At 36.1% G+C, this 27409-nt stretch overlaps 1 protein-coding gene across 3 annotated transcripts in view; it reads right to left on the reverse strand.

Annotated features, from left to right (window-relative positions):
* SEC24A (SEC24 homolog A, COPII coat complex component) overlaps positions 1-27409 on the reverse strand; it is a 74157-nt gene that overhangs the window by 3859 nt on the left and 42889 nt on the right. For 2 of the 3 annotated variants that reach the window (XM_044947647.1, XM_006042790.3), the window contains 11 exons: positions 25932-26050; positions 21684-21739; positions 20383-20589; positions 18735-18855; positions 18270-18428; positions 12300-12473; positions 7029-7139; positions 4836-5011; positions 3355-3492; positions 1442-1546; positions 1041-1133 (listed from right to left, as the gene is read on the reverse strand). In XM_044947647.1, coding sequence (XP_044803582.1) covers positions 1041-1133; positions 1442-1546; positions 3355-3492; positions 4836-5011; positions 7029-7139; positions 12300-12473; positions 18270-18428; positions 18735-18855; positions 20383-20589; positions 21684-21739; positions 25932-26050 — 1459 coding nt within the window. Of the gene's footprint in view, positions 1-1040; positions 1134-1441; positions 1547-3354; positions 3493-4835; positions 5012-7028; positions 7140-12299; positions 12474-18269; positions 18429-18734; positions 18856-20382; positions 20590-20620; positions 21312-21683; positions 21740-25931; positions 26051-27409 lie in introns of those variants that run through there. The other variant, XM_006042792.4, reaches the window with a different exon arrangement.

Consider the following 27409-nt stretch of genomic DNA (forward strand, 5'->3'; position numbering starts at 1 on the left):
AATCCCAGGGACGGGGGAGCCTCGTGGGCTGCCGGCTATGGCATCGCACAGAGTCGAACACGACTGAAGCGACTTAGCAGCAGCAGCAGCAGCATGCTCCACTGAAACTTTATTTACACACAGGTGGCAGGCCTCCTTAGGCCTAGTTTGTCAGACACTGATCTAGAGGAATATGCTACCTCTTATCTTCTGTTTATTATGACATCTAGAATTAACTGATCCATTCAGACAGTTATTACAAATATAACAATTTCTTATCTCATTACCTAAAGTGCCTAGTCATCCAGATCAGCCATTAAGCTAATGCTTATCCTAGATAGAACCCTTTGTCTTTTAAATACATAAATCTCCTAATGACTTCTATAAATGAAGTTAAACCCATAAATATGACCAAGACGTGGACATAAAATATATTCCAAAGTTAGTGACAAACTAGTTGAAACCGAAAAGTATGACATGAAATAAGACCATGTTATAATTAATTCTAACTTTAAAATTCACAATTATCCAAATGTTACATAGATTTAACGTGTGCTTTCTCATGTGTTGTTTCAAGTATTCCTCCATAAGCAACAGCGCTCTTATTTTTACAAATGAGGCTTTTAATGACTTATTCAAGGTTACAGAGTGGGTGACAGAGTCCAATATTACATTCTCCAATAATCAATATAAATCCAACTGATATTGGTCACAAGTCGTTGGCTTGTGTGGCAGTTAGCTTAGTTCTTACTCTAAAGCAGCAGTTAAAGGGACTCTGCCAAAGAACAATGAAATCACTTGCAAAAAACACAAAACACATAAACAGAAGAACCCTAACACTAATGCCAACAGCAGCAAACTTTTTTTGGCCATTAACTACGTTCATTACTTTCTCACTAAAATAGTATACACATATGAGAACAAGCAACTCAAAAATGCAAAATAACCTAAAGAATGCCTCTAAAATACAGATATGATTACAAAATAGGATGTTCATGTTTTTGCCATCATTTGAAACGCCTTTTAAGCATACCACAATCACTATAATTACACAATCTTACCATGGTGTGTGGAATTAATGCATAGTTTTCAACTCCTAGAACTTGGCTGAGAAAATTCTGTCCACAATTTCTTCCAACCCAAAGCATTAGTACCTGGAGAGAGGAAGAAAATTATTTTGAGATATAGTTTAACAGTGAGATGTTGACTTAACCTTTAACCACTGACTGTGTTTTAAAAGATCAAAAAGGGAAGTTAGTTTACTGAGACTGTATAGGCTCCAACTAAAGTAATGATAACTACTATTTACCATGACAGGACATTATATGCTCTGCATGCAAGGAGACTATGGAGGAGAAGGCAGCAAATACAAAACTATATAGATTAAATAATACATAATCCGTTGAGAGAAACTAAGAGGAATGAGGGTAGTAGTGTACAGAGAGAAGTCAAGACTACTCACAGAACCTGCATCCATGAGAAAGGCCCCATCCCTGCTCAGCTTCTCCACTGAAAGCTGAAGAATAGACGGCTGAGGTATAGTGCGATCATTGATGCTGATTGCTCCCTTAAAAATTTAGCAAAAGATTAAAGCCTTTTAGATATAACTATTAGGGAGCCACAATTAAATAATAAAAATAAATTTAATGAGTGTTACCTTTGAGACCTTGGAATTTATTTAGGTAAATCACAATTATTCATATTTAAACATAAAGACAAGGAGGAAATATGTATCATTTATCTAAACAAAGCCATCATGATCCCAGTCAAGCCAAATTACTCTCTGATCTTAATTTATTATTTTAAAAATGAACACAATAAATGTAATTAGTACTCATGTATCCTGATTAGATAAATTACATTAGTGAGATCCAAATAAAGTCCAGAATTTAGTTAATGATAACAGATGATTGTGTAGTTTAGATCATATATACATCCTGATGTAAATCTAATGCAAATGAATTTTCTAGTTCTCTTCAATTTAACATTTATTTAATAAGTCCAGAAATAGAAGTTTCTCATTTATCACTGACTATTAATGCTGCTATCTTAAAATATACACCTTTAATTATTCGTAACTACACATTTTTGACCAAAATTTGCTTTAAATACTAAAAGTTGATATTTAATGAATCTTATCTAAGGGAGAAAGTAAATAAAATACTGACCTATCAAGAGGTACTACCTTCAGAAGGCTTTAGCTCTACTAGGACCTATTAATCACAGTACCTTAAGACCTCTGGCCTTAGGGCGTGTGGGGAACAAAAGATACTACAGCCCAAATACAGCCAATCAGAAATTAATGTGAACTAAGAAAAGAAAGCCTTGTCCTTCTCTGGTGGTAAAGATGGGAAGCTATCAGTGACTCTGTTTTCTAGTCTTATACAAAAGGCTGGTCTGAAACAATGAAGCAATGCAGAGTCGATAATTTGAGTTAGGCCTGAGTTTAGTTAGAACCTAGCCTTTCCTGTAGTTTGTGTTTGAGTGCCACATCAGTCAGTCCCTTCTTTCCTAAGCTCACTTGCAAAAGAAGAGTCCTGATAAATAAAGAGTCCTTGAAAATCTTAATAGTGCTTGTCTCTGAATGTATGTACTATGAATGATTTATTTTTCTCCTAGTGGTCTCCATATTATAGACATCTAACATACTGCATTTGTATTTTTATGTTAATTTGCCACTTTTCAATTTGAGAAAAATACAGGTCCAGTTAGTTGAACTTGTCAAACACAGGAGTAATCTTAAGTCATTATTTTTGTAATACAAATTAATAATGTCATCAACAATTTTCATTTGCTAAAAAGTTATCTCCTTCATATATGCAAGGTACCTTAAAATATTTAAACTCAAACATTTTTAACCAAAGTATTACTTCTAACATATATATCCTAACTTGATTACAATGTATTATAGAAAGATTATGATTTAACATTTTCATGGTTGCAGCTTTAACTCTAGTAAATTTCCCATCAAAGGAAAATAATGTTATAACTTAGACAAATATTTTCTTTTCAATTCAAGATTATTATTACACTAAACATTGACCTGGGTGTTCAAGTGTAATTTTACACTGGATACTCCTTTCAGATCAACCTGTTTAAATAAATAAATCATAGGTTGCTCGAGTCAATTTGACAATGTCTTCATTTATTTAGATCTCTCTAAAGATTCATCTGAAACAAACAGTAAAGTTTATTACTTTAATAACTTAAAAGTACTATTTTCAGGAGCTTCCCAAAGCCAAAATTTCTTTATATAAGAATAAAATGAAAAGCTTTAAGAAAGAAAACACCTTTCTTCATTTCTTCAATGGATTCAATACAATTAGGCTTATAAATTTTCAAGAAAAAGTGAATAAAAAAATGAATCAATCTTACCTCATCTGAGAGATTGTCAACTCTATACAAACTGGGATGAGTTGTGAGCATAAGGTAAACCAAGGGCTGATTTTTCACTTGACACATAGCAAAAATGCGTTCATCTAGACGTGCGTTTGTCCCAGTCTGAAATGATTTCTATAACAAAAAAATATACCCATCAGAAAAAAGGTATTTAACAAATACATATAAAATTTTGCAAATATCAGCTGTTAAAAGAATAGCTTCAAACAGAATTAACAAATTTACTGTCACTTGTTCTTACAAAAATATATCTTAATCAGTCACACACATCTATTAAATTGGGGCTATATCCTTACCTAAAAGTTTTGACAAATTAATTATCTGACCATGGCAAAATCATTCAATCTCTCTGGCATCTCCTTCCTAATCAATGAAATAGATCTAAACATCCTATATATCATAAAGCAATAGTAATATAAAAATCTAAATAACAGGACAAGAAGGATAAAGTTACATTGCAGATGCCAAAAAAAAAGGCATATGAAGTATGAAGAACCAAAGATCTAAGTATTCTGTAAAAGCTGAGTGACGATGAATGGTGGTTAACTATCCTCATTTCTCCCATAGCTAGAGAAATTAAATAATGTATAATAACAAAGCTCACAAATCAACCAAGAAAATTAGTAATTTGAAGACAGCTACTTAGTAGAATAGAGTTAACAAGTAACTGTCAGTTTCAACTGGAATATTAGCTCCATGAACACTAAATTCAGAGATAAGGTTTTGGGCATTTCTATTGATGGAAAGGAGTAGAATGAGGCAGAGAGATAACAGCAATGAAACTCTGCCTTAAAACAAATGCACTGACTGTAAATAAGGAAGATTAGAAAAGGCTGTTAAATTTATTCATTCAAAAAACTACTTACTAAGTGCCTATGGGCTTCCCTTGTGGCTCAGCTGGTAAAGAATCTGCCTGCAATGCAGGAGACCTGGGCTCGATCTCTGGGTTGGGAAGATCCCCTGGAGAAGGAAAAGGCTACCCACTCCAGTATTCTGGCCTAGAGAATTCCATGGACTATACAGTCCATGGGGTCGCAAAGAGTTGGACACAACTGAGTGACTTTCACTTTCTTTGGTTCTATCTGTTCTGGGGTTCTACACTTACTATTCAGAAGCAGTAATTATAAACTCTGTCATCTAATATTTCACACCAGAAGGCCTGCAAATTACTCATGTTTTATTCCTTATGCATGACATTAAAGGTCACCTATCCTCAGGCTAAAATAACAGGAAGTGCACCATGTGCATGCCTCCTCTTCCAAGTTTTGTTTCTCCTCACATACATCCTCCAGATCCTTTAGGTAGCTATTTTTTTGTATTTTTTCCTTTAGGTAGTTAATTTTTTGTATTTTTTTCCACAGTTTATAAATTGTTATCTATGAGAAAGAGGTTCACAGGACAAAAATTTTGGCTGTTGACACTTTGACTGTGTTAGTTTCTGATTTTGATTCTTTTACCTGTTTAAGGAGAGCCAGCACAAACAGTGGGAAAAGCCGAAGAGAGAAAGGAACCATGAGTCCAGGCTGCTGGTTACTTAGGGCTGAAGAACGATAAGCTGAAAGGGAGTCTATGACGGCATTCACCAGGGCATCACGAGCATCACTCAGACTGGCCGTCACAGACCTGTCAACAGCTAACAGAAGTTGAAGTAGGGACAAAAGAGAAAAAAGACAGAAGTTTAGGTACCCCACTGTTAAGGATAGAAAAGCTTTTTTTTTAATTATACAAATTTTCTCTCAAGTTATTATTTACACAAGGAACCAAACAGAGCAGTTAAAAGCACATACTTTGGAAAATCAAACCAACCTGTGTTGAAATATTGTTTTGCTATTTCCTGCTGCTGCTGCTACTAATTCGATTCAGTCGTGTCTGACTCTGTGCGACCCCGGACGGCAGCCCACCAGGCTCCCCTGTCCCTGGGATTCTCCAGGCAAGAACACTGGAGTGGGTTGCCATTTCTTTCTCCAATGCATGAAAGTGAAAAGTGAAAGTGAAGTCGCTCAGTCGTGTCCAACTCTTAGCGACCCCATGAACTATAGCCCTCCAGGCTCCTCGGTCTATGGGATTTTCCAGGCAGGAGTACTGGAGTGGGGTGCCATTGCCTTCTCCGTGCTATTTCCTAGCAGTATGAAAATCTGGCAAGTAATTTAACCTTTATGAGCCACAGTATCCTTATCTGTAAAATGTATACATTGGAAATACAAATGGAAAATTGTATTTCTCCAAATCTAAGATGTTTTTAATTGTAACCTATCATTTTATGTATCACTGAGAAAGAAAAAGACTGCAATTAAACACACATGCTTTTTTTTGTAGCACATGCTTTCTTAATACAGAGAACTTTTATATTTATTCAAAGAACAACTAGTTATTTAGATGATCTTCATCATCTGTTATGCTACTCTATTTTAAGCTTTTCTATATACTCCAAAATTTTTTCCAATACCAAAAACACTGTAGTTCCTTTGAAAACTTCTCAAACTATAACTAAACTCTATTCATGTGGTATCAAAAATACACTCAATGAACTGACATTATTAACTGCTATGACCAAATTTATATATAAGCAAAAAAGAATGAAGACTACTATTACCTTAACTCAAGGATTTTGACAAAATGTGAGGGGTAAAAAGTACATATTGGGATCAACCAAATTTCGTAAAAGAACTAATACTTGTTGTGAAGATTTTTTAAAATTCACAAACACTGCCTGATATATAGTTGCTGTTGTTAATAATAATAAAGATATAATAATTACACTGTTACAAAAATCTACTAGTTCAACAATATATAAAGGCAATGAACCCTCAAATTTCTTAGGTTACAATTTTTAACTTTTAACATATGAGACTAAACTGAAGTTAATTATTTACCATGTTACATTAAAGAACATTTTTTCCCAATAGGAAATTCAAGAAAATGGGTAATTATTCCTATTACAGGCATTTGAGTTTGAAGCAAATTGATGATTGAATTCAAAGCAAATGGACTCACTGGCAGTCATCCCTGAAGGAGAAAGGGAGCAAGAACCAAGATGACATTAAGCTCTATGGTTTTGCAAAAGGGATCCAAAAAGAAAACAACAACAAAAAAAATTCAAGAAGGCAACTCTGAGATGGAAAACATTAAGTAAAACATGGTATTTAAGTCCCTAGCAGGTAGGTTGTGAGGCAGAATATAGTTTGCACGTACATGTCTGTATGTGTGTGTGCATGCTCAGTTGCTCAAAAAACAGTTTTGTGGTAGCCTAAGGCCATTGAGGGAAGAAGAGAGTAAGTAGTAACTTAACTAATGGGCATGAGGTTCATTCGGGGTGATTGAAATGTTACTAGACTCAGGTGATGGCCGTATAAATCTTTATACATACTCATGGATGTATATATGGAGTTATATACTCAAATGGGTTAAGTGATAATTATATCACTTATATCTCAACAAACTGAAACTAATTTCAATAAAGCTGTAAAATTTAAAAAAGAAAAAAAGATCAGGTTATCTGCAGCAGACCCATTTATTCAAATAGTTACTTGGAAGGCATACACTGAATCTAAAATACTGAAATTGTAAAGCTAATTAAAGGAAAATACAAGTATATAGATTTTTCAAATGTTACTACTTGTAATATGTTTATAATAGGTAATAATTCTTACCCATATTGGCCAATAACCCTGAAATTGCTTGAACATCAGCTCCAAGAAAGACTTCATTTAAAGTTGAAACTACCGGCAAACACAAAGTATGAACACGAATTCTTCTTTCGCCTTTGGAGAAAACATACAAATAATAGTGAAGGACAACAATATTAAAAAAAAGTTTGTATTAAAGTTACTCAGAAAAATCACTTCAATTTGGAACCAAACAGGATTATGTGTAGTAATTAGGAAAAGTATCAAAGCAAACTCTAAAGTGTTATTTTTTTTACTACAAAATTTTTTTCAAAGTACCACTGAAAAGACAATAGAAATCATATCCAAATGATGGTAACATGCTAGCTTCTTAAAGATTTCTTTTCTGAATTTTTTGATTACTTTATCCTTTTTTGTAAAAGCGATTTTGGTAAAATATATACCATGTAAGAAAACACTACTGCAGGATATGTTCTACAGTCTGTTTTGATATTCAAACTCCAGAGAAATTTTATACTGTTCTTTTTAATCACAGGAAAAAAAATTAAATCCGCTAAAGATACTCAGCTTGTCAAATTAAAAATAAAGTTTTCATTAAAAAAAAAAATCAACAGTCACAATACTTCCTAGAAAACATTAGGAATAACCTAAACTAATAACTAATACAGTAAGTATATTAAAAAGATATCCAACATTATTTATTACAGAAACATGAAATAAAACTAAAAGTGATACATTATACTTTATTAAAAGAGCATAACAAACAAAAAAACCTCAAACCAAAAATAATAAGCAAAAACTAAACAGATAACAGTAAATGCTGGTGAGAATGCACAGCAGCTGGAACTCTCATACACTCTTGAGCATAAAATGGTACAGCTGCTTAGGAAACAGTTTGGCAAGTTCTTAAAAAGTTAGACATAAGCTCACCATACAACCCAGACACCCATCAAAAACACTGAAAAGTATTCACCCAAGTGAAATTATAATTTATGCTCACACAAAAATCTGTATGCAAATGTTTATAAGGGCTATATTTGAAATTACCAAAAACTGGAACAACTCATATGTACCTAAACTAGGAGATAAATAAATAACCTGGGTACAATGGAATACTATTTAAGAATAAAAAGAAACAAACTACTGGTAAATGAAACAACTTGGATGAATTTTAAATCCACTGTGTTAAGTGAAAGAGCCAGATATAAAAGGTTTACCTACTGTATGATTCTATTCGTAAAACATTTTTGCAAAGGCAAAAGTATAGGGTCAGAAAACAGATCAATAGTTGCTAGGATCTGAGGATGGGCGACAGCTGACTATAAAAACACAAGGACATATTGGGGGAAATGGAACAGATTGTGATACTTAAATAGACAAAACTTGTGGAACTGTAACTTCCCTGGTGGCTCAGATGGTAAAGAATATGCCTGCAATGTAGGAGAAAGTGTAAAAGTTGCTCAGTCGTGTCCGACTCTTTGCAAACCCACAGACTGTAGCCCACCAGGCTCCTCTGTCCATGGAATTCACCAGGCAAGAATACTGGAGTGGGTTGCCAGGCCCTTCTCAAGGGGATCCTCTGGAGCCAGGGATTGAACCCAGGTCTCTCGTGTTGCGGGCAGATTCTTTACCGTTTGAATTACCCAGTAAGCCGGGTTCAACCCCTGGGTGGGCAAGATCCCCTGAAGAAGGGAATGGTAACCCACTCTAGTATTCTTGCCTGGAGAATCCCATGGACAGAGGAGTCTGACAGGCTATAGTCTAATGGGTCACAAAGTGAGTATATCTCTATGTGTGTAATAGCTGTCATTGCCAATATGATAGGCTTAAACATCTTATTTGTTAGTTATCAATGTTTTAATCTAGAATAGAAGCACTAAATAATGTTACCCTTTTAGACAGGTGTTCAGTTCAGTTCAGTCGCTCAGTCATTTCCAACTCTTTGCGACCCCATGAACCACAGCATGCCAGGCCTCCCTGTCCATCACCAACTCCTGGGGTCTACCCAAACTCATGTCCATTGAGCTGGTGATGCCATCCAACCATCTCATCTTCGCTGTCCCCTTCTCCTTCTGCCCTGAATCCTTCCCAGCATCAGGGTCTTTTCCAATGAGTCAGCTCTTTGCATCAGGTGGCCAAAGTACTGGAGTTTCAGCTTCAACATCAGTCCGTCCAATGAACACCCAGGACTGATTTCCTTTAGGATAGACTGGGTGGCTCTCCTTGCAGTCCAAGGGACTTGCAAGAGTCTTCTCCAACACCACAGTTCAAAAGCATCAACTCTTCAGCACTCAGCTTTCTTTATAGTCCAATTCTCACATTCATATATGACTACTGGAAAAACCACAGCCCTGACTAGACGGACCTTTGTTGACAAAGTAATGTCTCTGCTTTTTAATATGCTGTCTAGGTTGGTCATAACTTTCCTTCCAAGGAGTAAGCGTTTTTTAATTTCATGGCTGGAATCACCATCTAAGTGATTTTGGAGCCCAGAAAAATAAAGTCTGGCACTGTTTCCACTGTTTCCCCATCTATTTGCCATGAAGTGATGAGACCAGATGCCATGATCTTTGTTTTCTGAATGTTGAGCTTTAAGCCAACTTTTTCCCTCTCCTATTTCACTTTCATCAAGAGGCTTTTTAGTTCTTCTTCGCTTTCTGTCATAAGGGTGGTATCATCTGCATATCTCAGGTTACTGATATTTCTCCTGGCAATCCTGATTCCAGCTTGTGCTTCATCCAGCCCAGCGTTTCTCATGATGTACTCTGCATATAAGTTAAATAAGCATGGTGACAACATACAGCTTTCCAAGGCCCACTTGACTTCACATTCCAGGGTGTCTGGCTCTAGGTCAGTGATCACACCATCATGAGTATCTGGGTCGTGAAGATCTTTTTTGTACAGTTCTTCTGTGTACTCTTGCCACCTCTTGTTAATATCTTCTGCTTCTGTTAGGTTCATACCATTTCTGTCCTTTATCGAGCCCATCTTTGCATGAAATGTTCCCTTGGTATCTCTAAGTTTCTTGAAGAGATCTCTAGTCTTTCCCATTCTATTGTTTTCCTCTGTTTCTTTGCATTGATTGCTGAGGAAGGCTTTCTTATCTCTCCTTGCTATTCTTTGAAACTCTGCATTCAGATGTTTATATCTTTCCTTTTCTCCTTTGCTTTTCGCTTCTCTTCTTTTCACAGCTATTTGTAAGGCCTCCTCAGACAACCATTTTTCTTTTGTGCATTTCTTTTTCTTAGGGATGGTCTTGATCCTTGTCTCCTGTACAGTGTCGCGAACTTCTGTCCATAGTTCATCAGGCATTCTGTCTATCAGATCTAGTCCCTGAAATCTATTTCTCACTTCCATTGTATAATCATAAGGGATTTGATTAAGGTCATACCTGAATGGTCTAGTGGTTATCCCCACTTTCTTCAATTTAAGTCTGAATTTGGCAATAAGGAATTCATGATCTGAGCCACAGTCAGCTCTCGGTCTTGTTTTTGCTGACTGTATATCAAAAAGATAGGACACTGAAAGATGAACTCCCCAGGTCAGTAGGTGCCCAATATGCTACTGGAGATCAGTGGAGAAGTAACTCCAGAAAGAATGAAGGGATGGAGCCAAAACAAAAACAACACCTAGTTGTCAATGGGACTGGTGATAGAAGCAAGGTGCGATGCTGTAAAGAGCAATATTGCATAGGAACCTGGAATGTTAGGTCCACGAATCAAGGCAAATTGGAAGTGCTCAAACAGGAGATGGCAAGAGTGAACGTCGACATTCTAGGAAGCAGCAAACTAAACCGGACTAGTTGCGTGAATTTAACTCAGATGACCATTATATCTACTTCTGTGGGCAGGAATCCCTTAGAAGAAAGGGAGTAGCCATCATAGTCAACAAAAGAGTTGGAAATGCAGTACTTGGATGCAATCTCAAAAATGACAGAATGATCTCTGTTCATTTCCAAGGCAAACCATTCAATATCACAGTAATCCAAGACTATGCCCCAACCAGTAATGCTGAAGAAGCTGAAGTTGAACGGTTCTATGAAGACCTACAAGACCTTTCAGAACTAACACCCAAAAAAGATGTCCTTTTCATTACAGGGGACTGGAATGCAAAAGTAGGAAGTCAAGAAACACCTGGAGTAACAGCCAAATTTGGCCTTGGAGTACAGAATGAAGCAGGGCAAAGGCTAATAGAGTTTTGCCAAGAGAATACACTGGTCATAGTCAGGTATTACTTCTCTTTAAAAGTAATTTGTGGAACTATACATTAAAACAGTAGATTTTACCTAGTTCAATTATATATTAGGGTTTTCTTTTTTAATATGTTAAGAAAAATCAATGAGAAAAAGGACTGGGAATTTTTTTGTCAAATAAAAAATAATATCTAGATTCAGAAATCTATCTTACTTTTATGGTATGCTATATTATTGTAATCATAGTACAAAAAGTGGACTTCTCTAATACTAATAGTTTTTATTAAAATATCTATTATACACTTTTTATAGATTTTGGCAGGGCTGTAAAAATCAGTAGACACAGCACAGTAACACTTTTCAAAACTTTTTTTAAGGAGACAAAACAGAATTAAGGTGAGAGTTGTGAATCTTTAAAATAATAAAAATAAATTTAACCAGCCTTCACATCATCTTTTGGACAAAATACATTATAAATTAATTAGTACTAAACAAATTATACCCTTAAAAACTGTTTATCTTGCATTTGAATTCCTTCAAGACTTAACTCAAATGTTACCCTCTGTGAAAACTTTCCTGGAAACCCTATCTTAAGAGACCATCACCTCTCAGCACTTTAAACACTTTACCAGCTTTGTTTCTCATTAACTAATGTCATTGTATAACAAATTATTATTTTACTGATGTATCCTTTTTATTGTTTGTCTCCCGTACTAGAACAAGGACTATGAGAAAAAGGGTTTTAATTTAGTTTGACAGTTGTGTTATCATAACATATTTCAGACACTAAGTAGACTCTTAATAAATATCTGTTAAATGCAATGCTTGAAAAATTAAACACCAAATATCTTAGCTTTATCAAGAATAACAAAAAGCCTCTTAAGATTAAGAACACTTTTTTGGCTTAACAGAAATGGTAATTTCTTCCAAAGAAGACGGATTTTATCACAAGCCATAGACTACAGTGGCCAATTCAAAAATCTTACCTTTGCTCCATCATTGTGCTTATAGTTAGCAATACTGTATTTTAGACATAATTTTGTTAAGAGGATAGATCTCATGTTATGTGTTTTTGCCACAATAAAACAAACAGAAAAGCTTACCTTTGCTGGATGTATACAAGAGTGCTGACTGAAAGGAAACCAATTGAGTGTCAGTAAGACTTTCTTCCACTGACATCTGTACTGCATAGCCAGCATCTGGGTTTACATTAGGCAAAGACAGCAAGTCTGTTGACCGAACAAAGAAGTTCCCATGGAAAGTATGAATGGAAAGACCTAGAAAAGAAAAAGGTGTCAAAACAATTTACATACACCTACATACAGATACAGTTTAGATGTGATATTGTGGTTTATAAAAAAATAAATACTCAGTCTTCACCCATTCCAGGCACACAGCTCCTAAAACCTTTAGAATTCCCTAAGTGTTGAAGATTATAAAGTTGTCTTTTACTATGGTAACTAGGTGACTTCTGGAAAGGAACTAGGTAACCTAGTGATGGCGGCTGGCTACCAGATTCAACCATTTGATTATAGAGGATTAGAACTTTCAGTTTGACATTCCCCCCACCCCCACCCCACTCAGTACCTCCAGGGAGGAGAGAGGTGCTTGAGAATGAATTAATCAGTCTTGACTATGTAATGAAGCCCCATAAAACCCAAAAGGACAGGGTCCTTAAGAAAGCTTTGGGATTGTGAACACATGGAAATTTGGGAAGAATGAAGCTCTCAGAGAGAGGAAGCAAGCTCCAGAAACTCCAAGCCCCCACACCCTTTTCCTTTCCTCATATCTTGCTCTATGCATCCTGTCTCGTTTTGTTGTTGAGTTATATCCTTTTAAAATAAACTGGTAATCTTTACTCAGCTATTAAAAAGAATGCATTTGAATCAGTTCTAATGAGGTGGATGAATCTAGAGCCTATTATACAAAGTGAAGTAAGTCAGAGAGAAAAATGCCAATACAGCATATTAACGCATATATATGGAATTTAGAAAGATGGTAACGATGACCCTATATGCAAGACAGCAAAAGAGACACAGATATAAAGAACAGTCTTTTGGATTCTGTGGGAGAAGGCAAGGGTGGGATGATTTGAGAGAATAGCATTGAAACATGTATATTTTCATATGTGAAATAGATTGCCAGTCCAGGTTCAATGCATGAGACAGGGTGCTCAGGGCTGGTGCACTGGGATGACCCTGAAGGGAGGGAGGTGGGAGGGGGCTTCAGGATGGGGAACACATGTACACCCATGGCTGATTCATGTCAATGTATGGCAAAAACCACTACAATATTATAAAATAATTAGCCTCCAATTAAAATAAATAAATGATTTTTTAAAAATTAAATAAAATAAACTGGTAATCTAGTAAGTACAATGTTTCTTCTGAGTTCTATAAGTCACTCTAGCCAATAATTTCAACCAAAGGAGGGATTTGCTGGAACCTCCAGTCTATAGCCAGAAGCATAGGTAACAAATTGGACTCACAACTAGCTTCTGAAATGTGGTGGCATGGTGTGTCGGGAGGCAGTCTTGTGAGACTGAACCCTTAATCTGTGGGATCTGATGATATCTCTAGGTAAGCAATGTCAGAACTGAGTTAATTGCTTGGTAGTATGGGGAAAACCCACACACTGACACTGGAAACAATCATATTAAATAATACACAGTAGTTAGTAAGAATGAGGATGTGATAAAAGATAACTTCCTAAATGAATTCAAATTTTCAAAATAACTTATTTCAATAATAAGTTGACAATATCTTCCAAAATGCTAAATGGGTATTTACTTTAACCATAGTATTCCATTACAAAGAATTTATTCTACAGATATAATCATTCAAGTTCCAAATTTATATGTGCAAAAAATTAAGCATTACTGTTTGTGTCATAACAAAAAGAAAAATCACAATAATTTTTAATGCCAATCAGTAGGAAAATAGTGATATTTACAACAGTTAGAACTGGACATAGAACAACAGACTGGTTCCAAATAGGAAAAGGAGTACGTCAAGGCTGTATATTGTCACCCTTCTTTACTTATATGCAGAGTACATAATGAGAAATGCTGGGCTGCAAGAAGTACAAGCTGGAATCAAGGTTGTCGGGAGAAATATCAATAATCTCTGATATGCAGATGACACCACCCTTATGGCAGAAAGTGAAGAGGAACTAAAGAGCCTCTTGATGAAAGTGAAAGAGGAGACAGAAAAAGTTGGCTTAAAGCTCAACATTCAGAAAATGAAGATCATGGCATCTGGTCCCATCACTTCATGGGAAATAGATGGGGAAACAGTGTCAGACTTTATTTTTTGGGGCTCCAAAATCACTGCAGATGGTGATTGCAGCCATGAAATTAAAAGATCCTTACTTCTTGGAAGGAAAGTTATGACCAACTTAGACAGCATATTAAAAAGCAGAGATATTACTTTGTCAACAAAGGTCCGCCTACTCAAAGCTATGGTTTTTCCAGTGGTCATGTACGGATGTGAGAGCTGGACTATGAAGAAAGCTGAACGCCGAAGAATTGATGCTTTTGAACTGTGGTGCTGGAGAAGACTCTTGAGAGTCCCTTGGACTCCAAGGAGATCCAACCAGTCCATCCTAAAGGAGACCAGTCCTGAGTATTCATTGGAAGGACTGATGCTGAGGCTGAAACTCCAATACTTTGGCCACCTCATGCGAAGAGTTGACTCATTGGAAAAGACCCTGATGCTGGGAGGGATTTGGGGCAGGAGGAGAAGGGGACAACAGAGGATGAGATGGCTGGATGGCATCATTGACTAGATGCACATGAGTTTGGGTGAACTCCGGGAGTTGGTGATGGACAGGAAGACCTGGCGTACTGCGATTCATGGGGTCGCAAAGAGTCGTATATGACTGAGCGACTGAACTGAACTGAACTGAACTGAAATACTAGTTAGAAGTTAAAATACATGAGATTTTTAAAAAAGCATGAGATAGATCTACATAATTAATATCAACAGATCTTCAAGACTTGCTGAAAACATGTACAATCTTATTTATGCTACTGCATTATACTATATATTTTCCATGAAGTAGCACATATGTATGTAAGTGTATAGAAAAAGTAACACAGCAATGTGGTTATAATGACATAAAGCTGGAGAGAAAGTGAAATAACACACACACAGTTGATACAAAAGGACTAGCTTCATCAATAATGTTTTCATTTTTTATAAAAACAGGTATATATTTTGCTTGCGAAGTAAAAACCAACTTTGCAACAGTAATTAGAAAAAAAGGAAGCATGTAGATCTGTATATATAAAAACAGAAAGCACATACAAAAAAAGAAGCCAGATGTGAACCTCACTGCTTTTACTTGAAGGTGACAATTTATACCCAGGTTTATATATGCATGGGAAAACTTTGCAAGAGCATATGAGAAACTCTAAGGCAGGCTATACTGGCTTAATTTCTCACTTTATATCTTTTTGTACTGTACCATTTTTTGGTAGCTTTACCAAGAGCATTTTATTTCATGTGAAACAAAATATATCATTAAAAAAGAGAAATCTAAGCAAATTAACCACAAAGATACAGTAAATTAAGCACTGTAAAAAGAAAGCATAGGTTGGTTTGTATGCCCAAGCTTTTTATGCAAGGTTAGGTACATATACAAAGCTTCTGTCCTGCCAAGCAGAAAAAGTCATAGAAGCACTTCTGGGATGTACATTTCCCTTAATTTAGAGCCAGTATCTGCAGAAATAATATCAGAGGTCCTTCAATCTTGGATAGGATACAAGTAGGCCCTTTAAAACATAAATGCTAAACAGTTAGAATTAAGAAGCAAGTTCAACAAGGGTGCTGGACATAAGATCAATATGCAAAGGATTAATTATCCTTACAGGAGAAAAATTTTTTAAATAATTCTATTTGAAATATGACAGAAAAAATATTTAGGAATAAATTTAACAAAAGAAACAAAACCTACATTCTAAAAACTACAACATATTGTTGAAAAAATTAAAGAAGGGACATATCATGTTTTTGGATGGGAAGACTTATTGTTTAGATTCCAATATTCCCTCCAATTTCAGTTCAGTTCAGTCGCTCAGCTGTGTCCGACTCTTTGTGACCCCACGAATGGCAGCACGTCAGGCCTCCCTGTCCATCACCAGCTCCCGGAGTGCACCCAAACCCTCGTCCATTGAGTCAGTGATGCCATCCAACCATCCCATCCTCTGTCGTTCCGTTCTCCTCCTGCCCTCAATCTTTCCCAGCATCAGGGTCTTTTCCAGTGAGTCAGCTCTTTGCATCAGGTGGCCAAAGTACTGGAGTTTCAGCTTCAACATCAGTCCTTCCAATGAACACCCAGGACTGATTTCCTTTAGGATGGACTGGGTGGATCTCCTTGCAGTCCAAGGGACTTGCAAGAGTCTTCTCCAATACCACAGTTCAAAAGCATCAATTCTTTGGTGCTCAGCTTTCTTTATAGTCCAATTCTCACATCCATACATGACTACTGGAAAAATCATAGCCCTGACTAGACGGACCTTTGTTGACAAAATAATGTCTCTGCTTTTGAATATGCTGTCTAGGTTGCTCATAACTTTCCTTCCAAGGAGTAAGCGTCTTTCAAGTTCATGGCTGCAATCACCATTTCCAGTGATTTTGGAGCCCAGAAAAATAAAGTCAGCCACTGTTTTCCACTGTTTTCCCATCTATTTACCATGAAGTGATGGGACCGGATACCATGATCTTAGTTTTCTGAATGTTGAGCTTTAAGCCAACTTTTTCCCTCTCCTCTTTCACTTTCATCAAGAGGCTCTTTAGTTCTTCTTCCCTCCAATTTATCTACCTATTAAATGAAAGCTCTATCAAATACCAGCTGGCTTCTTTGCAGAAACTGACAAGATGAATGTGAGAGGACTCATACTTCCGAATTTCAAACTTACTACAAAGTCACAATAGTCAAGAAAGTTTGGTACTGGCATAAGACAGACATATAGATTAAAAGAATAAAATTCAGAATCCAGAAATAAACCCTCACATTTATGATCAACTAATTTTCAACAAAGGGACACAGATGACAAGACAATTCAATAGGGAGAGAACAGTATTTTTTAATAAATGGTGCTGGGAGAACTACATCCACATGCAAAAGTATGAAGTCAAAAACCTACCTCATCAAAAACAAAAATTAACTAAAAATAAATCAAGGACTTAAACATAAGAATTATAACTATAAAAATCTTAGAAGACAACATATGTATAAAATGTTCATGACTCTGGATTAAGCAGTCAGTGGTTTACTGTTACGACGTGAAAGTGAAAGCCACTCAGTCGTGACTAACTCTTTGTGACCCCATTGACTATATAGTCCATGGAATTCTCCAGGCCAGAATACTGGAGTGGGTAGCCATTCCCTTCTCCAGAGGATCTTCCCAACCCAGGGATCGAACCCAATCTCCCGATTGCAGATGGATTCTTTATCAGCTGAGCCACCAGGGAACGCCAAGAATACTGGAGTAAGGGTAGCCTATCCCTTCTCCAGCAGATCTTCCCAGGCTAGCAATCGAACCAGGGTCTCCTGCATGGCAAGTGGATTCTTTACCAACTGAGCTATCTATGATACCAGAAGTACAAATGAAAAATGAAAAAAGATGATTAATGGGACATCACCAAAACTAAAAATAATTGTGCCTCAAAGGGTACCATTAAGAAAATGAAAAAGGATGGACTTCCCTGGTAGTCCCGTGATTAACAATCTGCTTGCAAATGCAGGGGATACCAGTTCAACTCCTGGGCTGGGAAGACCCTACATGCCATGGAGCAGCTAAGCCCATGAGCCATAACTACTGAGCCAGCACTCAGAACATGCAAGCCACAACTACTGAAGCCCTCGGCACCTAGAGCCTGTGCTCTGCAACAAGAGAAGCCACCGCAATGAGAAGCACATGCACTGCAACAAAGACAACCCCCTGCCTGCCACAATCAAAGAAAGCCCAAGTGCAGCAATAAAGACCCAGAACAGCCAAAAATAAATAAAGATAATTTAAAACAAAACTCCATTTATGCCTTCATAAATGTTAAAAAAAAGTGCCCCACCTTTGGTACACCGAATCCTCATGACTGCCTCAAAGCCAATCTTCCGAGTGAGGTATCTCTGTAGTTCCTTCTGCAATTTCTGTACTTGGACTGGGTTGTGTTGATGGTGGTAAGAGGGATAATAATAGACACTACCTGCTGAATACCGAGAAATACAACCTGAAAGAAAACACAAAATCCTTTTAAATTCTACCATTACCTACTATTACTAACACAAAGTAACTACAAGCACTTGAACTGACCTTTCTTTACCTTCCAAGACATTGTCAAGAAAGAATTCATTCCTTTAAATAGTAATAAAGACATTTCTCTATTATAAATGTTCAGAGAAGAAGACTACAAGGTTAATTATAAACTAAACTGCCTTCCCAAGGGAATAAGAATTCCTTCACTTTGTCATCTATATCATCATAAAAATACCATTTTGACTTTCACCTGGAAAAATAATCACTAGGAAGAACTTACCCAGAGAAGCCAAATCAGAATACTGTCCACTGAGAAGGAATAAGTCAACAGCTACCTGCTGACCAGAACAGTCCAAGGCTAATTTCTTATAGAAGTCAGTTGATGGTGTCAAGTGAATTTCCTATTAATAAATTACAAAGAGAAAAAATTTTAAATCATTAAATTGTCATAAAATTTATATATTGTTTCATACATACCACTGAGGTGACACCAGAGATGGAGGTTCGACCCCTGCATCAGGAAGAGCCCCTGGAGGAGGAAATAGCAACCCACTCCAGTACTCTTGCTGGGAAAATTCCATGGACAAAAGAGCCTGGCGGGCTACTGTCCATGGAGTTGCAAAGAGTTGGACACGATTGAGTGACTGAGCGCACACACACACCCCCCTTATATACTGAGGGTTAACAATTATCTTTGAACATTCTACAAAATCCTTTATGTTTTGTAATATTTTCTCTTTTTTTCAGTAAGAAACATGTCCTGCTTAAGAATTTTCTATTTTGCTTTACTTTTAAAAAGGAATATACCTATTATACTTATTTTGATACTCTTTTAAATGCTTAATGCTGGAACTTCTAAATTCACATGTAATACTTTTCATTTATCATAAGAGATAAGTACGATTGATACTTTCACTTTATAAATATAAGGAAACAGAGGGGCAAAGTAATTAAGTAACTATTCAAGCTCACACATTTAAAAAGCAATGAAACTTAGGCAGACTTATTCCAAAGCTGACACCTTTAATCATTACAGTAAATGGCCACATTCTCATCTTTTGAGAAATATGTATCTTAAAATAAGTTTATATACACAAGGTGCTCAAAAACAATTCAGGATAGTCAATACAACAAACCATGACTAATTTTACTCATCATACAGGTTCTACCTTGTCCCTGCTGCTGCTAAGTCACTTCAGTCGTGTCCGACTCTGTGCGACCCCATAGACGGCAGCCCACTAGGCTGCCCCGTCCCTGGGATTCTCCAGGCAAGAACACTGGAGCGGGTTGCCATTTCCTTCTCCAATGCATGAAGTGAAAAGTGAAAGTGAAGTCGCTCAGTCGTGTCCGACTCTTAGCCACCCCATGGACTGCAGCCTACCAGGCTCCTCCGTCCATGGGATTTTCCAGGCAAGAGTACTGGAGTGGGGTGCCATTGCCCTCTGCGACCTTGTCCCCAGCAAGCATATTCTCTTAGTTTCCCTGACTTTCTCATCAAAGGCAGGTGGCACTGCTGCTGCTAATTAGTTGCTAAATCGTGTCCAACTCTTTGTGACCCCATGGACCATAGGCTCCTCTATCCATAGGATTTCCCAGACAAGAATACTGTAGTGGGCTGCTATTCCTTCTCTAGGGGATCTCCCGGACCCACACTGAATCCACATCTACTGCACTGGCAGGCGGATTCTTTTACCACTGAGCCACCTGGGGAGCTACATGCCAATTTGCTAGTGGTCTGCTAAAGATCTAACATAAGGTAAGAGTGAATCAGATAGAAAATAATGAAAGAGAAATGACTACATAAAAGAGAAATGATTATTCATTTCTTATATTCCCTGTTTTTCATAACTGAAAAATAAAATAATCTCTACAGTCAAAGGGACAAAACACCAGCATAAATCTTATCATACACTTGATGACTTTCTAACCTTAGCAGATGACCTTTGGTTGGGTTCCTCTCGAGGTTTCAGGGCTCCCACTCCAAGAGTTGGGAGTTGTGTTTGAAAAACAGACATTCGACCACCAGTTGGGGACATCAACTTAAAGGCAGCCTGAAGAGCTGGACCCAAGGCACTCTGAGTCTCCAAGGTCTTGGTGAACATTTGCGGCAAAGTTTTCAGTAAATCTTGGACAAGCTTATGAAATAAAGCAAGAAAACTCAAGAGTGTTACAATAAAAAAGATTTTTTTCCACAATAAGCCAGTAAGCGATACAATAGACAGGACATTGAGTCATGATGATGGTCAGAGAATCTACAGACAGTACAATAAACAATGAAGTTGGTCAAATGACAAGAAAGCCATTTTAAGTCAACATTATAAATTGGCAAGCAAGACAAATCAAAATTGGGGCCTTACAGTTCTTGCACATGCAGTAGTCCAGCAAGACTATAAGTCCAAAATATATCCAAAAGAACCATCACAGTTTAGAGATTTGACATATTTAAATGCCATGAAATATGGCCTTCTCAATCACCTCTATACACTTTATTCTTTTCGGTTCCAAGTGTATTTAACTCTTCCCTATTGCAAAATCTAAGATAGCCAGTAAATTTGCCAACTAATGATATTACTACAAAAGAAAAACAAAACAAAAAACAACTACCTCTTCAGGTTAGGTTGTACAAATAAAGAGAGTTAATGGGAAAAAAATACTTTGCACTATGGCAAAGTCACCATTGCCAACAGCTGAGACCATAGACTTGCTAGTTAAAATGTTACCCCTATGGCATATATGCATGTACAGGGTAGACAACATCCCCCCTTCAGACACATTCTGTTCACCTCTCACTGTATTATGTCATGGCAATTTCCAGGCAGGTAATAAGAGTTTCTTCTGAACTGACCTCAATGACACTCTGTGAATCAGAAAAGCAAAGGGCACTGAAAGCAGCCTAAAGTGCTTCTACGTAGTGACCAGAAGCTTATCTCAGCAACCCTCCCAATTTCCCAAATGGCTGGCAAGGCAGGCTTCCTGCATCTTATCCTCCTTTATGGAACAGACTTATCTTCCACCCTATCACAAACTGATATATTAAACTTAAAAGCAATCAGTTTAAGGGCAAACTCAAAAGCTGTTCATCCGATGAATTTTAACTAATTGCAAATATAAAATGCTACACATCCTAGAAATGTCACAGAAAGAAGCAAAATTCTACATAAAGTTCATTTAAAAAATACATTCCTTCAACATTTCAATTAAACGTGTCAGATAGGAAAGTGTCCCTTACCTCTTTACTTTCATTTAAATTTACTAATAAGTTCTCCGGCATAGGTATAAAAACATCTGAAAAAATAAACAGATATTTCTTTTAAACAAAACAACTGTCACAGATGTTCTAAATATATAACACTGATATAATTAACCAGCCCTACACTTAGAGAAAAGCCATATTCTCTACTTTCACAGAAATGTCTACCTATGTTCAAAGAGTTACCACAAGCGCTCTGTAAGGTTTGTACAAGCACTTTGCTTCTTAGATTAAAGACAATTTCGAAACCTGTCTTAGAATTCCTGCTTAGCCCCAAAAGCAGTCAAAGAAACACTCTTGGCATTAAAAAAAAAAAAAAAAAATCTTGACTAAGAAGACACACAAAAATTCTGTCTTGAAATAGAAGTAATACAGCCCACTAACAACTCTGTCATTCATAAAGTGGATACTTTCTCACAAAGAAGGCTACTATCCTACTCAGGGCTATAAAATCAAGTAAATTGCAAGGTATGCTAAATGGCCACATCAGAGGAGTTTTCCAGTATTTTAATTTATTCTTGCTTATGTATTAAATACCCTTTTCTGAAAGGAAGCAAACTGGAAGGAAAATGTGGGTGGTGGTGGAGTATTTTGAGAGGGTCTCACTTTTTACATTTTTGTATTGTTTTTCATTACAAAATTACAAAAATAAGGCTCACCATAATTCTTATAAAAATAATACCAACAGATAATTTGAAACATTAAATATTTAACTATCATATAAAAAAATCTACTGTCTACTGTTCTTTCTTTAAAATTAAGATTTTTTTTAATTTTTTTAATTTTATTTTATTTTTAAACTTCACAATATTGTTTTGAAATATAATTCACACACCATGAAATTTACTCATGCAGAAGATACACTTCAGTGATCTTTCTACTATATGCACGGAGTTGTACAACTGTCACCACTATCTAATTCTAGATCCTCTTCATCATTGCAAAAGAGAACCCTGCGCTGATTACAGTCACTCCTCACTTCCCTACCAACTCCCACAGGTCTGGGCAGCCTGTAGTCTTCTGGTCTCTGAACAGGCCTATTCTGGACATTTTATAATATTGGAGTCACACTATGAGGTCCTTTGTGACTGACTTCTTCCTCTTAGCCTAACATTTTCAAGGTTCACCCATGTTGTTTTTTTACTGCTGAGTAACAACATTTCATTATATGGATATCCTACATTTTGTTTATGTTGGGTTGTTTCCACTTCTTGGCTGAGTTGTTAAAAAACATTCATGTACACATTTTTGGGTAGACATGTTCTGTACTATTTTATTTTTAATAATTCATTTTAACAATTAAAAAAATTGAAGTATAGTTGCTTTCCTATTAAGTAAAATTGCTGGGTTATAATAGTTAACTCTATGTTTAACTTCTAGAGGAACTGACAAAATGTTTTCCCTAATGGCGGCACCATCTTCCATTCCTACAAGTGAATGAGGGCTCCAATTTCTCCATATCCTTGCAAAAACTTGTTATTGTCCTTTAAAAAATTTTTTGCTATGTGACACCCAGCAAGGGACATTCATCAGCTCTTTAATAAAATTGAGAGGCTGAACCATATCAGTAAATTCACAACTTGGCCCATTATCAGAATTATTATGTGAATTTTATTTTATGCCAAATAAGTATTTGGAGAAATATGAATAGATAAGGGAAAGGGGAAAGACTGACTTGGCTGCTTTGTTATGAGATTTGGAACAACCAGGACAGAAGGGGGGCTCTATTCATCTATTGCATTTTAAAGATGTACAGCCAAGTCTCATAATTCATAGATTTTATAGTTGTGAACTTACCTATTTATTAATATTTATTTGTAATCCCCAAACCAATACTCATGGAACTTAACCAGTTATTCAGACATGCTCAGAGTATCAGAAAATTCTGGTTTTGAGATTTCTTTTTAACTGCTGTGATACGGCATTTCTTTGTGGTTTTCATTTGCATTTCCCTCGTAACTCATGATATGAGCATCTTTTCAAGGGCTTATCAGCCAACTGCATAGACAGAATGTTCAATATGGTGTACCATAGAGACAAGGCTATTCAAATCCTTTGCCCACTTTTTAATTAATTAGGTTGTCTTTTTTATTAAGTTGTAGAAGTTCCTTGCATGATCTAGATATATATTTTGATCAGATATATGACTTGCAAATATTTTTTTTCATTCTGTAGGTGTCTTCACTTTCATGATAGTATCCTTTTGAAACCCAAAAAGCTTTAGTTTTTAAAAACATTTTCATTTTTTTATTTTATTGAAGTATAGTTGATTTACAATGTTGTACTAATTTCTGCTGTACAGCAAAGTGACTCAGTTATACAAATATATATTCTTTTCCATTATGGTTTATCATAGAATATTAAATACAGTTCCTTGTGCTACACAGTAGAACCTTATTGTTTACCCAAGGTTTTAATTTTTAAGAAGCCCAACTTACCTATTTTCTCTTTTGTCGCTTGTGCTTTTGGTGTTATATCTAAGAAATCACTGCCTAATTCAAGGTCACAAAACACTTCTATGTTTTTTTCTAACAGTTTTATAGTTTCAGTCTCCTATTCAGATTTATGACCCATTTGGAGTTAATTTTTTAAACTGTGATAAATACATATAATATGCAAAATTTATCACCATAACCATATAAAAATTTTTGTCCTTCTTTTTAAATTTTTCATTTATTTATTTAATTTTATTTTTGGCTGCACAGGCTTTCTCTGGTTGCCGTGAGTCAGGGTTACTCTCTACTTGTGGTGCTCGGGCTTCTCATTGCAGAGGCTTTTCCTGTTGTAGAGCACAAGCTCTAGGGTACTCGAGCTTCAGCAGCAATGGTGCATGGGCTCCAGAGCGTGGGCTCAGTAGTTGCGGCACATGGGCTTAGCTGCCCCACGGCAAATGTTAACTTCCTGGACCAGTGTCCCCTGCATCAGCAGATGGATTCTTAACAACCGGACAACCAGGAAAATCCTGACCTTAACCATTTTTAAGTGTACAAATTGTTTTCCATAGCACTGAACCATTTTACATTCCCACCAGCAATATACAACAGCTCCAAAGTTTCCACATCCTTACCAGCCCTTGTTATTTTCCATTTTTAAAAATAATAACCATTCCAATGGACGTTAAGTGGTATCTCATTGTGATTTTGATTTGCATTTCTCTAATGACTAATGATGTTGAGCATTTTTTTGTATATTTACTGACCATTTGTGCATCTTCTTTGGAGAACTGTCTATTCAAGCTCTTTGCCCATCTTTGAGTTGTGGTTTATTTATTGCTGAGTTGTATGTATGTTTGTTAGTCACTCAGTCATGTCCAACTCTTTGCGACCCCATGGATTGTAGCCCACCAGGCTCCTCTGTCCATGGAATTCTCCAGGCAAGAATACTAGAGTGGGTTGTCATTCCCCTCTCTGGGGATCTTCCCAACCAAGGGACTGAACCCGGGTCTCCTGCATTGCAGGCAGATTCTTTACTGTCTGAGCCATTAGCAGCTCTTTTATTAATCCTTCATCATATGTATAATTTGCATATACATACGTTTTCTCCGTACTCCTGTACTTCTTTTTACTGTCTTGATAGTTTTCTTTCATGTACAAAAGTTTTTAACAGTGATCAAGTCCAATTTATTTATTTTTTTCTTTTGTTGCTTATGCTTTTAGTGTCATATCCAGGAAATCACTGCCAAACCTAATGTCATGAAGATTTCCCACTGTTTTCTTATAGTTTCAGTTCCTAAGTTTAGGTCTTTGATCCACTGAGTTAAATTTTTTTTTTTAATATGGTTGAAGATAAGGGTCTAACTTCATTCTTTTGCATGCTCAGTTTTCTCTGAACCATTTGTTAAAAAAACTGTCTGTTCCACATTGAATGGTCTTGGTATCCTTATCAAAAATAAAGTTACCATATATGTGAAGGCTTATTTCTGGGCTTCTATTCTGTTCCATTGGCCTATGTCTATCCTTAAATACTTCCTGAATGAGATTTAGCATTAACTTGTTTTTGTTGCCTTGTTCAGAATTCACTTTACCTCCATAATTCTGTTTCCTCTTCTATAAAATAAGAACTTTGACTAAAGAACTTTCACAAGTCCAAAAATCTTGTCACTATATACTCAAAGTTTTCCTCAATATAGTAGAATCATACCAAGTGATCTGAATTGGCTGAACAATCATGAAATATTTCTAAAACTAAAATTTCCTCAGTTCATTAATTTAAGTATATAATATATACCTTCAATATCTGAAACTATTAGCATCTGAGGTTGAGAGAGACCTTCTTGAAGACTGTAGAAGTGGATTGTACTATCAAATGTTATGAAGCCAATTTTTGTCCTGGTGTTGCCAGGAAGCCTAAAAACAAATTCAGAAGAATATTTTATAAAGTTTTATATTATACCTAAAATATCTGCAAAGAGTTACATACAAACATTTGCTTCTGTCCTGTGGAAAATGTCCCAACAAAAATGTTTTTAATCCATGCAGTGTTTAATCACCATGGAAACATATACTACTCCAAAGAAAACACTACACATAACCCAAATAATCAACAAAACCAAGCAATAATACAACAATCCAAAACTCATTATACCTATATAAAGCTACATCAATCACTTAGGAAATGACATATAAAAAACAACAGAAAGTATATACAAAAGTCTGTAGATGATTTTAACTTATAAAAAAGACTTCCAAAAATTGCCACATACCAACTCTAAAATGTAATTTACATACTGCATAAAGCTACATACTGCTTTACATACTGTATCTTTTTTTAAAAACTGCTTAAATTTATTTTTATACTGCTTAATACATTCACTTAAGAAGATCAGCAAAAAGATGTTTTAAAGAACTTAAATATGTACACCTTAGTTTTACAAGGGGAAAAACAAACTAGTTTTCATTCTTGGTAAGTTATTGAACCCTCTCATCAACAAACAATTCTTATACACAACCTACAATACTAAAAACACAAATGCCGGTAAGGACAAAAATGCCTGCAACCAAGCTGAGGGAGTTAGTCCATTTCTGATGAGATTTGCTCCTGAAAATTCTTCCTTACCATACAAGAGTACAAGAGTATTTCATTACACTGAAAGGTCATGCTAGCTTTCATGGGTTATACTAAGCATGTAAGAACCATTTAATGTACAGTTGTTTTAAGAGGCTTAAGAGAGAGGACAGCAAATGCAATGTGTAGACACTGTTTAGATTCTTTTTCCAACAAACCCACAATAAAAAAACATTCTAGAGACAACCAGGAACAAAAATTGAACTGGATATTGTATCATATTATGGAATTACTGCTAATTTTGTTTGATGTGATTCTCATATTTTAGTTACGGTTAAAAATAATTCCACGTATTTTTAGGTAAAAAGATCATATTACGGAACTACTGCTAATTTTGTTGGATGTGATTCTCATATTTTAGTTAGGCTTAAAAATAATTCCACGTATTTTTAGGTAAAATGATATACTGACTGAGATTTGCATTAAAATTAGGGGAAAATCTAGGGGAAAAAGGAAGGGCAGGGGTAGATGAAGCAAGAACAGCTGAACGCTAAAAATACTGAACCTGAGGCTAAGTGCCTGGAACTTCACTATATTCTTTCTATTTATCACATCCTTGAAATTTTTCCATAATAAAAGGTTAAAAATAAACTAGTATTTCTCAGAGAAAGGGAGACCTAAAGTTAACTATAGATTTAAGT

The sequence above is a fragment of the Bubalus bubalis genome, chromosome 9 (assembly GCF_019923935.1).
Source record: "Bubalus bubalis isolate 160015118507 breed Murrah chromosome 9, NDDB_SH_1, whole genome shotgun sequence".
NCBI classification, from domain to species: domain Eukaryota; kingdom Metazoa; phylum Chordata; class Mammalia; order Artiodactyla; family Bovidae; genus Bubalus; species Bubalus bubalis.